At 39.8% G+C, this 16,996-nt stretch overlaps 2 protein-coding genes across 2 annotated transcripts in view; both read left to right on the top strand.

The window, feature by feature from the left end:
* LOC309516597 (vomeronasal type-2 receptor 26-like) overlaps positions 1-16,996 on the top strand; it is a gene marked incomplete at both ends in the record, with an annotated part of 367,451 nt that overhangs the window by 236,414 nt on the left and 114,041 nt on the right. The gene's annotated exons all lie outside the window — the stretch shown is intronic.
* Positions 3,892-14,147, top strand: LOC309517510 (uncharacterized protein; the record flags this gene model as incomplete). Its single annotated transcript, XM_082196739.1, has 2 exons — positions 3,892-4,835; positions 13,130-14,147. The coding sequence occupies 2 exons, from the start codon at positions 3,892-3,894 to the stop codon at positions 14,145-14,147; spliced, it is 1,962 nt and encodes a 653-aa protein (XP_082052865.1).

Genomic DNA, 16,996 nt, shown 5'->3' with positions numbered 1-16,996 from the left:
GCTGGATATATTCTGCACCTCCTTGAAAGACAAATCCCAGCAATTGTGGTATGTCAACAAAAAAAGAAACAGTGAGTTTTAGCTAAGCAAGTTTTACCTATGTTAACCATGTCCATTAATTTCAATGGGTCTACTCTGAGTATCACTAAGCACAGAATTCAGTCCATGTTTTCCCCTTTTGATAATCTGACACACCTGAAATGTATATTTTTTAGAACCTTTGGAAGTTGTTTTAAGCTGTTTCTAACAATGTGTTTTAATTGTTGCAATCTGCCTTGTGATCTCAGGTTGATGGGTTAATAATAATAATAATAATAATAATAATAATAATAATAATAATAATGCTATTGTCCATCTTATTTCCAGTGAATAAATTTTTGACGTTCATGTATGTGTTTATTTATTTAATGGATGGGGGGATGCTCACAAGAATTAAAATCAAGTCAGTAAAATCTTCTGTGCAATGCAAAGTGAAAGAAAAATATAATAGCAAGCTGCCTTATACTAAGTTAGAGCACCAGTACAACTAGCTCATATTGTCTATTATTATTATTATTATTATTATTATTATTATTATTATTATTACGCCACCAATCCTGCTGGGATTCCCCAGCTACTCTGGGTGGCTTTCAGCAAAAGTTTAAAATTACATTAAAACATCAACAGGGCTGCCTTCAGATGTCGTCTAAACATCAGGTAGTTGTTTATTTCTTTGACATCTGATCGGAAGGCGTTCCACAGGGCGGGCACCACTACCGAGAAGGCCCTCTGCCTGGTTCCCTGTAACTTTTCTTCTTGCAGTGAGGGAACCACTAGAAGACCCTCGGCACTGGACGTCAGTGTCCAGGCAGAATGATGGGGGTGGAGATGCTCCTTTAGGTATACTGGGCTGAAGCTATTTAGGGCTTTAAAGGTCATCACCAACACTTTGAATTGTGCTCAGAAACATACTGGGAGCCAATGTAGGCCTTTCAAGACCGGTGTTATGTGGTCTCGATGGCTGCTCCCAGTCACCAGTCTAGCTGCCGCATTCTGGATTAGTTGTAGTTTCCGGGTCACCTTCAAAGGTAGTCCCACGTAGAGTGCATTGCAGTAGTCCAAGCGGGAGATAACCAAAGCATGTACCACTCTGCCCAACTTCCAGAACATGCACTCAGAGAACTGGGTCTTCCCAATAGGTTGCCCGGAGGCAGGGATAGTCTTCAAACAATGACTAAACCTGCCTCCTCGATAATGACGTGGTCTGGTCTTAGCATAATTCCTCCTCCTACCTGAGATCACGGAGATCGGGTGTCCCAGTGCATCCCCCCCCCCCCGCCCCGTGGAACCTGCCTCAGCCATTCTGTTGGCTGAGGCCCACTCCCAGGCAGCCCTGACCCTCTCCTTTTAAGACAGAACTATACAAAACTACACAAACTATTCAAAAGGGGGGGGGGAAGGAACTTTTAAAATAATAATCAAAAATTACTATACTAAAATTAAACCAATCCCCACTGACCAGCAGAAGCTCTTCAGGGTTTCAGAGAAGTGTCTTTTTTGCACATGTTCTGCAGTGAGGTTAGATGACATCATTGCACATGTATTTATTTCACATTCATGCCAATTTATTTGCAGGGAGGTTATAAGACATTGCACCCAGCAATTGTTATCCCACACTTTCCAGTATGTTTTCCTGTCACTCTCCTTATCAGAAAAAGTCCTTTAAAAAAAACAAAACAAAAGTGAGTTCATTGCAAAGAACATCAAATGAACTTTAATTGAACTTTAATAGTGACAGCTGGAAGTGCCCTAATTGCATATTTCCATGCGCCATATCTTTGAAAAAAAACTTTACAAGCTTTCCTGGAAACCCAAAAAATGTTTTTGCCTGTGTCATTTGCCTTTCCCCCGGTGATCTAATACAGCATCTTAGACTAGTACAGGATAAAAGTGTTTTACACTATATACTATCTACTCCACCAGGAAAAGCTTTGCATTCATCTGTAATGCAGACTGCAGACTGTTGGTGAAAACAGTCAAGTCTTGCCAATCAGAAAACATTTTTTGCCAGTGCAGACTTAATTTTGGCGCAATGATTTATTTACAATCTATCCTCCAAAAAGGAAAAGGGTTTCTCATTTTTCAACTGTTGCCATGCAAAATCTGGATTTGGTAGGATCCTTCAAAGGAAAGCATGGTAAGTCCTTGTGTGCTGATATGGATCTTTGTTACTTAGAAGTACAATTAGATAAAATAAATTGAAATGCAACTATGATATAAAATGCTTCAAATTTGCTGTTTGTTATTATGTATATTTACTAGAAAGTGGGTTCTATGGAGTTCAGTAGAACTTTCTCCCAATTTAGCAACCTTCATATCTATCTATTCCAATGCAGAGGCCACATGGCACTATTTACACTGATTAGAACAAGATTTAAAAATATTGAATAAAACTGCTGAAAATAAAGGAAAAAATGTATATTTGTTTTCTGGGAAGAATAGAACAAAAAATATAATAAATTCAATACTTTTGCAGCACACCATGAACACCATTGTACTCACCAAATTATAAATAATTTTTTTTTATGCTTTTAAATAAATAACAAACATTTTTCACTTGTTTGCAGCTGAAAATTATGAGAACCTATTTGGAAAGTAGATTTATTTATCTATTTAGGAAAGGGCATTTATACAAATTATGAAATAAGACTTTGCTCTTATCCATCAGGGCTTTTTAAAACACTCTTATGATTCAGAAGATCTTTCTGTGGATCTAACCTATTGACATTGCAACCTTTAGTTCATAACTACAAAAACACACACACCCTTCTACTGAACCCAGTAGGGCTTAATTCAGAGTAAACACAAATAGAATGATGAAAGACTTTTCACCATCAAGCGTTATATTTTATCCAATGTGATCTATTGGGGGCCACTGAACATAAAGCAGTGAATAGACTTAAACAAGATGGAAGCAATTCTAGTCATTACATCAAGTTAAATGAATGTACTCAGATACAAATATATGGAAATGCTGGAGTGCTGGTACTGTCCCATAGAAAGGCTGAATTAAAAACAGAGCAATAACATCTTTTTTTTCCTGGAGAAGCATGGCCTTTTAATTTTATTCTTAAATGCTAGTCCCTCCTGGAGCACAAGGGGCTTTTTAACTTGTGAAGTACAATCATACAATCATATGCATGTTAATTTGGAAGTAAATCATGCTATGTGTTCTGTAGGGCTTTCTTCCAAGTCATAGGATTACACTAACAGTGTTATTCAAAAATATTTTCCTTATTCCCCAGAAAATAAATGATGCTATTGATTGATTGATTGATTGATTGATTATTATTTATTTTATCATGTCGCATCTAGTTGGTACCTCCGGCTGGTATTTGATCCAGTGGGGTGAGAAAGAGCCAATTTTCAGTGACTGCCCCTTTCCTTTGCACCCTGCTGCACTACATCCCACAACATTTTGAAGCTCTGCCAACTCTCTGGAGCATATATTTGGAAGTGCAGGGATTTGGGAGAGATGAGAAGTGACCAACAAAAATGTTTAAATATAAGGGAGGGGAGAGAAGGTTTGCTCTTCTGCCGACTGGACTGAGGGAGTCAGGCACAGGTGGCTTTTATGCATGGCTCGCTGGCTTTTCACTTTGCATTGATGACACTGATCCTCATTTTGGGCCAGGGCTGTGTGGCCACCCTATGAGTTGTGAAATTAGGATTTGTTTGTCTCAAGCTGCATCACTTTTTGCTTAAGCTGCACTGAGGTGGGGGCTAGGGAAGCTTGCTATAACTACTGGATGTCCCAGAAAATTAGATTGTAAAAAACCCCTCATACTTTGAAACAAACAAAACTAATTTGGGTGCTGGGTTCTTTTTCTAATCACTGTAAGTGTTTTTTCTATGCAGAACAGGCATTCAGTCACGGAGAGACAGAACCAATCCAGTGTTAGAGATTTCATTCTTCTGGGCTTCCCAACACCCGTGGAATTCCAAATCTTGCTCTTCACATTGTTCCTCATTGTGTACATTTTGGTTTTGTCTGAGAACGTCATAATCATGCTGACAGTCTGGGTGAACAACAACCTCCACACTCCCATGTACTTCTTTCTGTGGAACTTGTCCTTCTTAGAGATCTGGTACATCACCGTCACCCTGCCAAAGGCTATGGTGAACTTTGTGATAGAGAGCAATCTGATCTCCTTTGTGGGATGCATGATGCAACTCTATTTCTTCCTGGCATTGGGCTGCACTGAGTGTGTCCTCCTTGCCGTCATGGCCTATGACCGCTACGTTGCCATCTGCTACCCTTTGCGCTACCAGGTAATCATGACACAAACTCTCTGCATCCAGCTGGCAGCTGGATCATGGATGAGTGGCTTTTTCATCTCAACGTGGAAAGTCCTCCTAATATCTCAGTTGACATACTGTGGCCCCAATATCATAAATCACTTCTTCTGTGATGTATCCCCACTTCTGAACTTGTCTTGCACTGATATGTCCATGTCTGAGCTGACAGATTTCATATTAGCTTTGTTTATCCTACTGACTCCCCTTTTTGTCACTATCATGTCCTACATTTATATCATCTCCACCATCCTACGCATTCCCTCAGCCAAAGGCCGCCAGAAAGCATTCTCCACTTGTGCATCTCACCTCACTGTGGTAGTGATCTTCTACTCTGCCAGTATTTTCATCTATGCCCGCCCCAGGGCCATCAGCTCCCTCAATTCGAGCAAACTTGTTTCACTTCTTTATGCTGTCATAGTCCCCCTTTGCAACCCGATTATTTACTGTCTCAGGAACAATGAAGTGAAACAGGCACTGAAGAAAACCCTGTTGCGGAAGCCATAAAGGAAGCCTTTTTATAGCCAGGCCAGATTTAGGTTTCATGAGGCCCTAAGCTGCTGAAGATAATGGGACCCTTTATATGTCCAGCTGTCCTTTGTCAACAACAAATTGTTGCTGTTTTTTATGTTGAATATATGCTATATGGTAATTTATGGACCTAATAGGTATCTAAAGCCATTTGCCACTGTTGCTGTATGTAGGTTTTATTTTATTTCTTTTTTTAATCTTATATTTTGGAAATGTACATCCAGTTTTTCCCCTTTAACTTTTTTTGGGCCCCCAAGAGAGTGGGGCCCTAAGCTATAGCTTGCTTAGCTTATACATAAATCCGGCACTGCTTATGACTGATATGGAGACTGCTATTAGCACAGAATACCATAGCCTGAGTGGTGCTCCTTACTAGACACATGTCACACCTGTGCTAAGGGAACTTCACAGGTTGTCTATTAAGTACCAAGCCAGATTTAAAGTTATGTTACTAAAATATAAAGACCCAAACAGCTCTGGACTATGTTATCTGAAAGAACCAATTGCCCTCCATTAAGCTCAGCAAATGGAACAAATTTAGCCTTTCCATGAACTTCTGGTTATCAACTTCTGGTGATGCAGAGACAGACCTTGTGTCTGGTGGCACTGGTGTTATGGAAAGCACTCCCTGCTGAAATACAAGAGGACACACCTATATTGGCATTGCACTGGGCTTTGAAGACACAGACATTCCCTTGGTCTCTCAAAATGTTTCAAGCACTGTATTGTTTTAATGGGATTGTTTTACTGCATGTTTTAATGATGGAGGTTTATGTTTCAATGTTTTATTGTGTGTGTAACAACAACAGCAACAATTTATTTATACTCCACCCATCTGGCTGGGTTATGGATTAATTATGGATGTTTATATTTTAATATTTGTGCAATTGGTTTTTATATTTGTAAACCACATATAAATCTATTTTGGCATTCGGTTCTATACAAATTTAACTAAAGCAACAACAGTAATCCAGGGAAGAGTTCAGATTTAATGTTACAGAGAAGTAAGAAGCAGGCTGCTCTTGCCTATTAGAAAGGCAAGCACAGCTGTTTTTTGAAGCAGCCAGGGAGCGGAGAAGCCTTTTTGGCTTAAGGGTCACATTCCAAAGCTTAAATGCTGGTAGTGTGCAGGGCCAAATCTAAAAGTTGGGGGGGGGGAGGAAGCCACCTACAAAGCCCATAGAGACATCCATACACTTCTCCCCTTCAATCACACCAATATTCCATTAATTCACACACATTTAGATGTTAAACGTATCCTGAAACAATGATAAAGGGGCACTGCTAAGAGTACTGCATGCCCTACAGGTATGCTTAATATGTAGAAGAAAACAGGCTTTTATTGTTGCATCTCCAGCACTCTGGAACAAGTAGCCAGTAGCTTTTAACTTCTTCAAGTAAAATGCCTTCCAGAAACTCTCTAACAAACCAAGATACTCATAAGACATTTCTAAAATCAAATTTAGTGTGTGTGTGCACGTGTGCGTGTGTGCGTGTGTGCACGTGCACACACACGTTAACATCTGACTGCAGCAATAACAAGACTGTCCTAAGGGCTATGGTGCTGAGTACTTAAACTGGTGTGTAGCTAGATGCTCTGCATGACTCAAATCCTACAAAGTTCATTGAAATCAATGAAATTGAAGTAGACGTATTTGTTAATTTCATTGGGTCTCCTCTGAGTAGTATTAACTAATATATAAATTCCTCTAATATAATGCATTTTATATTGCTGGTATATACAATTTAATGCATACCTCCCCCAATGTATACAATATAAACATTGTTTTGTTGGAGGACTGCATTGCAAAATTCAAGGAAGAGAAATTTTTTGAAGCAATAGCTGCATTGAGTTGCTGCATTCTGGATCAGTTGAATTTCTTTTGCATCCCTATTCTGAATATGACTCAGTTTTATACCACTCAGAAGTTAGTTCAGGGGGGCTGACTCCCTGGTATGTTTGCAATGGATGGTGGTCTTAATTTCACTGAACTCAGTTTCCAGAGAGCCACAGCCTTAGATTTTGAGAAACAAAGATGTATTTTTCATGTGTGTCTTTTTCATGTGTGTCTTCAAAAGGTTAGCTACCTTCTGGAAAGAAGTCGCGTGGAAATTACATATAGCTAAGAATAGAAGTTGAGGAGGTTTCATTCACAAACCACAGTATATTCTCATGTTACTGTATGTCTCCTGTGTAACATATGTGTATCCTAACATAACCTACAGGGGGAATCCCGAACTATGCAAGGAATGGGTTTTAACTATTGGGTTAAAATGTTTGTATATCTTATCTCAATTTAGTCTTGTCTTTTTTCTTTTTTCTTTTAGGGAAAGCTATAAAAAGGGAGCAGACAAGTTATTTTTTTAAAAAAAGTGTTTCAGAGGAAAATAACAGTAACAATAAATATATTTTATTGGATAATCTGAATTTTTTGTCTGCAAGATTCATTTGTTATGGCATGTTAGCATATGTTAAGTGACATTACATTTATTCTATTATTTATTTATATAATAATAATAATAATAATAATAATAATAATAATAATAATAATGACAACAACAATGACAACAGCAACAACAATTTATTTGTACCCCACCCATCTGACTGGGTTGCCCCAGCAACTCTGGGCAGCTTCCAATATATATTGCTTGATTAATAAAACCTCAAAGTGGTTTACAAAAATTCATCAGTAGACAACATTCTAAAACAGGTGTTTTAGATATTCAAAAATATTTTAAATCAACAATTGGCTAAAGCCAGATTAAGGCACCCATTAGCTTTTACATATTTGAATAGGCTTGCCAAAAAAGAAACGAAAAAAGAAAAGAAATAGTAGGCACTGGAATGAAGGGGCCTGCTGAGGTGAACAGTGTGAACAAAAAGGAAATTCTAAAGCTTGGGTGCTGCCACACCGAAAGATCAATTTCTTGCAAGTGCTCGAAGAAGTAAAGTGGGTATATATGGGGTAATGCAATCTCGCATATAAACTGGTCCCAGTCTTTTAGGGGCTTTATGTACTAATAGTAACACCCTGAACTTGACCCAGTAACTGATTGGCAACTAGTGCAGGTCTCTGAGCAGAGGTGCTACATGTTGGCCACAGCATTCCACACTTATTGCAGATTTCAGATCCAGGGCAAGAGAAGCCCCACATAGTAATCCATTCACTTATCAAAATTTATGAAAAGATTGTATGTGTAGAAGACAACTGCTATGTAAAGAAACTCTCCAAACCCTTCTAGTACCTTGGTTTACAACCATAATCCGTTCTGGAGGTCCGCTTTCACCAATGGGGCCTCCAAAATAAAAAAGGGTTGTAACCCCCCCCCCCCCCCAAATGAGTTGTAATCCAAAAAAGGGACACACACTTTGGGGTTTGACGTGGTTGTAATCCAGAACGGTTGTAATCCAAAACGGCTACAAACCAAGGTACCACTATATGTTGCTAATACATCAGAACATTGCTGTTCCATTATGTTCAGTAGACACAGTATGTTTCCAAGAGTTCACAAGATGTTTATACGAGGTTCACAAGCAGTACATTAAAGCAACTGACCAGCTGCAGGCGCTGTGATGAGCTTTTCATATCTGCTTAAGAGCTACCTGTTCATTCAGACTTTTATTGGTTGCTCTTTGCATGTCGAGGTCCCCAGGTCCATCCCAATAACTCACACAGAATTTTTTGTTTAAGATTTTTGGCATAATTTTGGCCACAACTTTATTAAAATACAAATTTGTGAGTGGTTGCGTAGGCGTTGGTTGCGACTATCTGCCCCCACCAGGGGGGACAGACTGACATTCCGCACGATGCGAAAGTCAGAATACGGGAATACACTTGGGGGTAACAACGGAGCAGGGAACCTGCCCTCACCCCAAATGCAAACAGGAGCTCATTGCTATGGCCCGAGCCCCCTTGACAGAGTGGACAAGCAATAGTTAGCCCCCAATTCCTTTAACGGAATCCCTTGCAGCAGCAGCATTAGAGGGGCAGGCACAGCCAATCCATGCCCCTCAACCAACCAAACCGTAAACCAATGCCTAACCGCGAACCTTACAAGTTGTGACGATTTGCTACGCAATAGGCAAAAACCAAATGGCCCCAGCTAATCAGCCAGATGGACAAAATTCCTACTGGGGCCATGCCCCAAGAGCAGACGACCCCATGACAGGCATAGCAAGGTCAAAGTGAACAACCCTATTCTAGGGAGGGTGGGACGGGCAATCCGATGCACGGGCGAGAAGAGGAAGCCCTAGCCTCGTGCAAGGAGTTTTAGTATTTCTGGCTGTCAATCAATAAATGGCAACATTCCCAACAACAAGGGAAGCCCCAATCGCATCAGTGGCCAATGATCAATTAGCCCGCCCCCCAACTTTGGAGTGTCCTGGCGGCCCCCACCGCAACACGTGCTCTCCATGAAGGAGAACACGCTTTCCCAGCTTGAAAGGATGTTTGTTCCTGGCTTCAGTGCGTAGAATTTTATAACAAATAAAATAAAACCTACATACAGTAACAGTGTAGGCTCCTATGATGTAAGTAATGGATCCCACCTGCTAGCCTGCTCCCTAAAATATCACTGATTTGCTCATTTCTATATATAAGGTGCCTACATTCTGCATGGACTGGTTGCATGGCAACATGTGCAAATGGCTTTAGATACCTATTAGGTCCATAAATTACGATATTGCATATATTCAACACAAAAAACAGCAACAATTTGTTGTTGACCAAGGACAGCTGGACATATAAAGGGCCCCATTACCTTCAGTAACTTAGGGCCTCATCAAACCTAAATCCAGCCCTGATTTTATCTCATCATGTTTTCTATGGACTTTGTGTTACACTCTCACATTACTTACATCAACTGTGCATAGTTAAACTGTGGAATTTGGGGGAAAATTGTATTGAATTTGTCTTAATTTGTGGCTCATTTGATAAAATTTGGAAAATCAATAAAAATGATTTGTCCACTCTGAAGAAAAAACAACCATGGAATTTGGACCCACAACATGCAATAATGGCCACCAATATGGATGACTTTAAAAGAGGACTAGAGTAGTGGCATACCTTGGGGTCTCAAATTTCAGTGGCACCTTATGCGGCTTCAAAATTTGGCACTTTCACAGACAGGAAAGAAGAAAAATCTTTATGGAAATTCTGGCCAACAGATTTCAGCGCAGAACTAGTTATATCTAGGAGTTTGATGTCCCTGGATGTACAGGAGCAGTCTACATGTATTTCCCACACATTTCTTGGATGTCTTCTGCTACTTTACATTTAGAGAGGGGGAGAGAGAGAGAGAGTTAAAAACCCAAATGACAAATTTTGTTTTCCTGTGAGTGCTTTCTAAAACCAGTATCTTAAAATGTGCAACAAATTTAATCTACATGTATAAACTTCCTTGTTGTTAATTTATCTGTATAGCAAATCTATAGCCAGCACACTGCAAAACCCCTTACTGTTATGCAGATGTTTAATTTACACTTAGAAAATGTTACATCTGCTCTGCATTTCCGAACATAGTAACACTCTGGGGACTGAGTCTGAAGTGAGCACCATTTACTTAAAGAGAGAAAACTATTACAAGAAACAAGAACACAATCCCACTGAGGTAAATTCTCCCCACTTTAAATACATTTATAGATACATTCATGTATTTCAGTGGGAGAAGGCAAAATCCCTGAAGATCTTGATTTAACTATGAATAGAAGGTGCACGGCTTTGGAGTAAAGAGGTTTCAGAGTCATGCAAATGTACAGTTTGTACACCATCCTTGGATTAACAGAGGTGAGAGATGATTCTTGATGATATAACCACCATAACTAATCATAGTAATGTCGTAGCATGTATATGAATAGATTTTCTAAAATTATTACAGACAGTTGAAACTGATAATTATTGTGTGTTACACAAATTTCCTATTTTAAATTTCTGCTCCATAGCTAGGAGCTGCAATATTTTGAAACAAGGTACATCCACATTTTTGATTATTTTTATTCTGAAGCTTTTGACATTATTGGATGAGAGATGGTGAACCCTTTGAAGAAGGGTTTGGATCATCTTTACATAAGTACTTTCTGACGTATCTCCACGTCTGCTAAAAGGAAAATAGGCAATGCAAGCTGGCTTTTTAAAAAGCATGTAACTACATGTTTTCATATTTATTTTTTTCATTAGCTGTTACGGAGGCTGTTGAAGAAAAAGAGTAGTAGCCATTATATTTTCTAGAGATGAAATGCACTTCTTAACTACATTCACAGTCATGTTTTGGAACAATACATAGAGTAAATTATTTATAAGATAAATGCAACGAATTGTGTACTTGGAACCTGCACTGTACATAAGGATCATTTGTCAGTCCTTCAAGCAGAATGTGAGTGCCCACACTCTACATGGGGTAATAAAAATGATAGTTGCTGAAGGCCCTGAATGTGCATCAGAGCTGTGAAAGGAAATGATATGTGGACTTGGAGAGAACCCTCATCTCCAATTCCAAAGTACATGACATCTGGGAAGTAGAGAAAAGCTTCTAGTAGTCATATTTGCTTGTACCTCCAGATGGTGTGTCCCCTGTCCCCCCATCTGCCCCCCACCCCGATCTTGGAAAACAGTTTGATATTAGCCTTGAGTAGAAACTGGAATTTTGATAAGGGAATTATTAGCAGGATGGAAAATTCCTTGTTCTGCTCCTGGTCAATGTATCTTATTTAAAACTGAATAAGAACCACTGGGGTTCACAGTGGGAATAAAATACCAAAAACCAACTGACTACCATAAGAAACGTGTATATTCAGCTATGACTTGATATTAATGAAGTCATTGGTTGCATGTATGAAATACAGTTAAACTTTGGAACTACTCTCTGGTAACTCAAACACAATATTTTCCCACAGACACATCCCCAATGATGACTCACTAATCCACTGAGATACTGCTTGAGTCGTTCCTTCTCTCCTTTTCAGATTGTATGAATAAAAAGAAAGGAGCCCTATGGGGTGTATGGCTTTCATGAGTTTTGGGTTGTATGCATGTGCTTTATCTGCCACAGAGCCACAGCAACTTACACAATGACTCTATAATGAGCTCCTCTTTGTTGGAGAATGGGTCTCTTTTTTCATTTTACAAAAAATTAGTAAAAATGAAGCACATTGAAAAGATTTGCATATTGCGAGAATTGACAATACTTTCTGCATCTAGGGGTAGTCAATATTTTGTATGATGCTCTGCCTAGGAACATAGAAAAATAAAGATCTGCCTTATGCTCACTCACACAACTGATCTATCTAGCTCAGTATTGTCTACCCACTGATCTTCAACTGGCCAGGACCTACTACTCAGTCATGAGCTGATCCAGGAGCACTACCACCATGCAGTTGTAAGGTAACATATGAAGAGATGGGTACCCAAATGCATGTTTCAGTTAAAAGTGGGTCCTGAGTCTGAAAAGGCTGAAGATAACTGGCCTACACTTATTGGCAGCAGAGGTCCAGGATCGCAGGTAGCTGTCATACTTAGCCCTTTCTGGAGATGCTGGAGATTGCACCTGGGACCTGTTGTAGTCAAATCACAGTAAGTGAAGCATCACACTATTCTACTAATAAGGGGTGTTGGGGACCAATTTCCTAAACCAGTAAAAATGCCCACCAATTCATTTTCACTGGGCAAGGCAAGTAACAGCTCTGACAGTCTGATTTAGGAAATTATTATTAAGCCCATTTTAGAATGATGGTATAATACATTTGAAAAACCTCAGTTAAGTGCAAGATTAATGAGGTTGCAGCATGGCCATGTACAGCAAATGCATGTATCATACAAGAGCTTGGCATTTTGTCAAGTGTACATTTTGTGACAAGCTTGGATCTGTTGCTTCACAATGACTGCAGCAGAGCATTCTCATTTCCATATAGTGTAGATGCCATCTTTCACAAGGCAGTGTAGAAAAATTACACACATTGAAAACTTACTTGCAGAATAAATAACAGAGCAGTCAATATTAGGTGAAAACAGATATATTGTTATTATAGTTGTTACTGTATTCTAGATGTTATTTATTTGATATTTTAAGGAGTCCACAACACCATCTCTTGCAAAAATCTGTTCACACTTGCATTTGTCTTCCAGCACTGAAATAATTTCAAGAAAGACAAACCTTGCACTGTATTCATCGGTTCTTATTTTAAAAAGAGAGAAATAAAATGGTGTGGGAAATGGATAATGTTACTGTTAACTGTGGAAATCCAATAATATTTTATCATATGGCATAGACAGCAATGGAGACAGAAGGCACAATTCTGCTTTAAAGCCCCCATCATAATTACAACCCATGTTCTTTATGGTCAAGAAAAGAAAATGGAAAACCACACAATGGCTACACAATTCATTTTAGCGGGTTTCCAAGGCAATATGGAACTACAGCTGGCTCTCTCTATTCTCTTCCTGCTGTTGTATGTCATTACCTTAATAGGAAATATTGGAATGATAACCATCATCACTACTGATGGCCAACTGCAAAGTCCTATGTACTTTTTCTTGAAAAACTTATCCTTCTTGGATGTCTGCTACTCTTCAGTCATCACACCCAAAGCCATGCTGAGTTTTGCTACTGGAAACAAGGCCATTTCCTACAATGAGTGTGCCACTCAAATGTTTTTCTTCTCTCTCTTTGGGACCACCGAATGTTTTTTCCTTGCTGTGATGGCGTATGATCGGTTCACTGCCATCTGCAATCCGCTGCTTTACAATGTCACCATGTCCAAGAAGACCTGCACACTTCTGGTGGCCATTTCCTACTGTTTTGGCTTTATCAATTGTTGCACACAAACAAGCCTTTCATTCAGCTTGTCCTACTGTGAGCCAGGGGAGATCAACCAGTTCTTTTGTGATGTCCCAGCAGTCATGAAGGCCTCTTGCTCAGACACTTTTGTAAATGAAATGGTGCTTTTGGGGATGTGTGGATTTATCATTATTATCACCTCCACAACTGTCCTAATCTCCTACGGCTACATAGTAGCCACAATCCTGTGCATACCTTCGGTGGAGGGGAGACACAAGGCTTTCTCAACCTGTACTTCTCATATCATGGCTGTAGTCTTGTTCTTTGGGACAGCTTTCTTTATGTACGGCCAACCTGGAGCTCTCGCTTCTCCTAACCAAGGTAAAGTGGTATCTGTCTTCTACACTATTGTCATCCCAATGTTGAACCCATTAATCTACAGCTTGAGGAACAAGGAGGTCAAAGATGCCTTGGGAAGACTGTTGAAAAGGTTTGCTTTCACCCAGTAAACACTATATTATATTTTTATGGTTGGCAGTGCACAACAATCAGCTTCTCCACTTGAGGCAAAATGGGAAGTGCTGCTTTGCCCTGTTGCTCTTGCCAACCCCACCGCCTGCTCCTCCTCCTCCTGCTGCTGTGAGCCCTGCTATATCCACTGCTGGCAGAGAAGCAGCACTGCTACCAGCATCAATTTGGGGCAAGAGCATGGCAATTTCAGATGAGATATTGCCACCAATGGACACACTCTTGCTCAAAATTGGTGCTGCTGGCAGCGGCGCTTCTCTGCCACTGGTGGAGGTGATGGGGCAGGCAAGACAGCCATGGGCATGCTTCCACCTGAAGCAATGCTATAATGTCTTGGGTCTCTCCCACATGCAAAAGATGACTCCGGCAGTAAATTATTTCAGATTTATTAGTGAGGCATCAGATCAAGGCCTGCATTTTAAAATGAGCTTAAAAATATATATTTGTAAATGTTTGTATCTCTCATGCCAGACAGAAACCAGCTGGCTGAGTGCTTTGGCAGATGTTTATCTTCCTAAACAGGGCCCCTCTGATCTATAGCAGTGCCTCAGGGTTGTAAAAGGAAATTACAGGCTGGGAGCAAAAGGTCACACTGACCATACAAATTACAGAATACAATCAAGCTGCAAAAACCCAAATTAAGAGTTGGTAAATAGTAAGTTTTATTGTTTAACAGAAGACTCGAGCCATATTTTCATAAGGTTAAAGGGCAAGAGCTAATAGAAACAGCAGCTGGCTAGGAAAAGGAGTTGTAAACTAAAGAGGCTGCTTTCGAAACTGTTTTTATTAAAGTGCCTTTTTTACTTTGAAAAGGCCTTTCCTTCTAAAAATCTATCTATGTTATGTATGAAATATATTGGCTTAAATGTAATTATGCAAAGGATTTAGAAAGTAAGAAATGTTAGATTCTTATGTTAGATTCTTATTTCAATGATGGTGTGTGAGAAGGTGAACCCAAGATCTCTGTTTAAGATAAAAATTAAAACCATTAGCCATCTGTTCTGGAGTGAATAGGGCAATAGGGCAATAGGGCAAAAAGGTTATCTGGTAATTAAGGTGCCTGGTCGAGGCAAATGTAAGATATATGGCTACTTGTCTGCCATTTATGGATAGCAGGAAATATAGCTCTTTGTCTCCCATAAAAGGTAATAGGAAATGGGTGTATGTTTTATGATTGGTTCTAGCAAACAGCCAATAGGAATTTCAACCAGGCTGATTGGACAGAGGCAGCCAAAGGAGGAGCAAGGGGGCTGGGCTGAGGAAATATAAGTGCTGGCCATCAGGGCTGGAGGGGGCAGAGCTTTGGTATCCTTATACCACTGTGTCTCTCATTTATTTGTCTGACAAATAAATTATTATTTTAATTTCTCTATTGCTGCATTGAATATTTCATTCCAGCTAAGCGTTAACCACAAGCAGGGTGCTACATTAGTCCAATAACAAGCCCTGGGTCGGAGCTCAACTAATCTTCATCATCCTCAGAAAGCACAGTTGCCGGAACTAAGCCCCGCCCCTTCCCCCAAGAGGAAAACCCCCACCTCCTGTTCCTTTCCTTTTCACACTTCTCGTAAAGTCTTGTGACCCTACGAGATTTTGGAGAGAACACTGCCAGTGTTCCTGAGTCTGAGTCATTATCTGAGCTGACAAGCTGCATACTTTCACTCTGGCTCTCCCTTCCATTACAGTGGTACCTCAGGTTAAGAACTTAATTCGTTCTGGAGGTCCGTTTAGCTAATGAGGCCTCCTACTGCTGCCACACCGCTGCTGCATGATTTCTGTTTTCATCCTGAAGCAAAGTTCTTAACCTGAGGTACTATTTCTGGGTTAGCGGAGTCTGTAACCTGAAGCGTCTGTAACCTGAAGTGTGTGTAACCCGAGGTACCACTGTATCTCTTTGCTCAGAGATCAAGTTACTGCTGTTCTCTGCTGCTTCTCCCTCCCCCCTGTATTCCATTCTTCACTGCTCTCTCTCTCTATGTTATCGTCCTCCTTCCCTGTCAGTGAAGGAGCGTAACTGACAAATGGCCTCAACCCAACTGAGACGGCTCCAACAATAACATAGATAGTTGAATATGAGTCATATTTTGAGGGTGACAAAGTTGCTTTGTGGGACACCTGTTTTTCTTCCAGCAACATTTTCTTTTCTTTTCTGACACTGCAATCTTTCTGTATTGTGTAGCAGGTGTGTGTGTGTGTGTGTGTGTGTGTGTGTTGGGAATGTGTCTGAGCCATGCTACAGAGCCCGGAAATAGTTCATTGGTTGCCCAGGCAATGTGATGGTATCTTCCAGCAATTCTCTGTGAGTGTGGGCCAAGTATGTTTATCTGTAAATATAGACACACAGGCTAAACACGAAAGCTTTTACACTGTTTAACACACTTTTTGTCTTTAGTGTTGATTAGGCTACCTCGACTTGTTAGTAATACATTGTTAAGCTAGCATCTTCATATGTCAGAGATTGCCAACGTGCAACCTTCTAGATGTTGTTGGACTGCAACTCCCATTATCCCCAGCCAGCATGACCAATAGTCAGGGATGTCCAGAGTTGCTGACCATGAATAATAAATGCTTCAGATTGTTCATTTCCCTGTTCTGTTCTTATTGCCTTTTGAATTGAATTTTGTATTATTATTCATATAATAGCATATGCACAATGCACTCCACATTTCCTAATATATCAGTACATAACACAATGCATGTAACTTTATTAATACTTTTTAAAATCATGTTGCAGAAATATAGTACTTTAGATATGTATTATACTTGCAATGACTGTGTTTTTGGAAATAATTTTGCATGTTAATCAGCCTTAAAAAAACAAAAACCCTTT

The sequence above is a fragment of the Podarcis vaucheri genome (genome assembly GCF_965113315.1).
Source record: "Podarcis vaucheri genome assembly, chromosome: 13".
Lineage (NCBI taxonomy): Eukaryota > Metazoa > Chordata > Lepidosauria > Squamata > Lacertidae > Podarcis > Podarcis vaucheri.
This window is presented reverse-complemented; position numbering and strand designations above follow the sequence as displayed.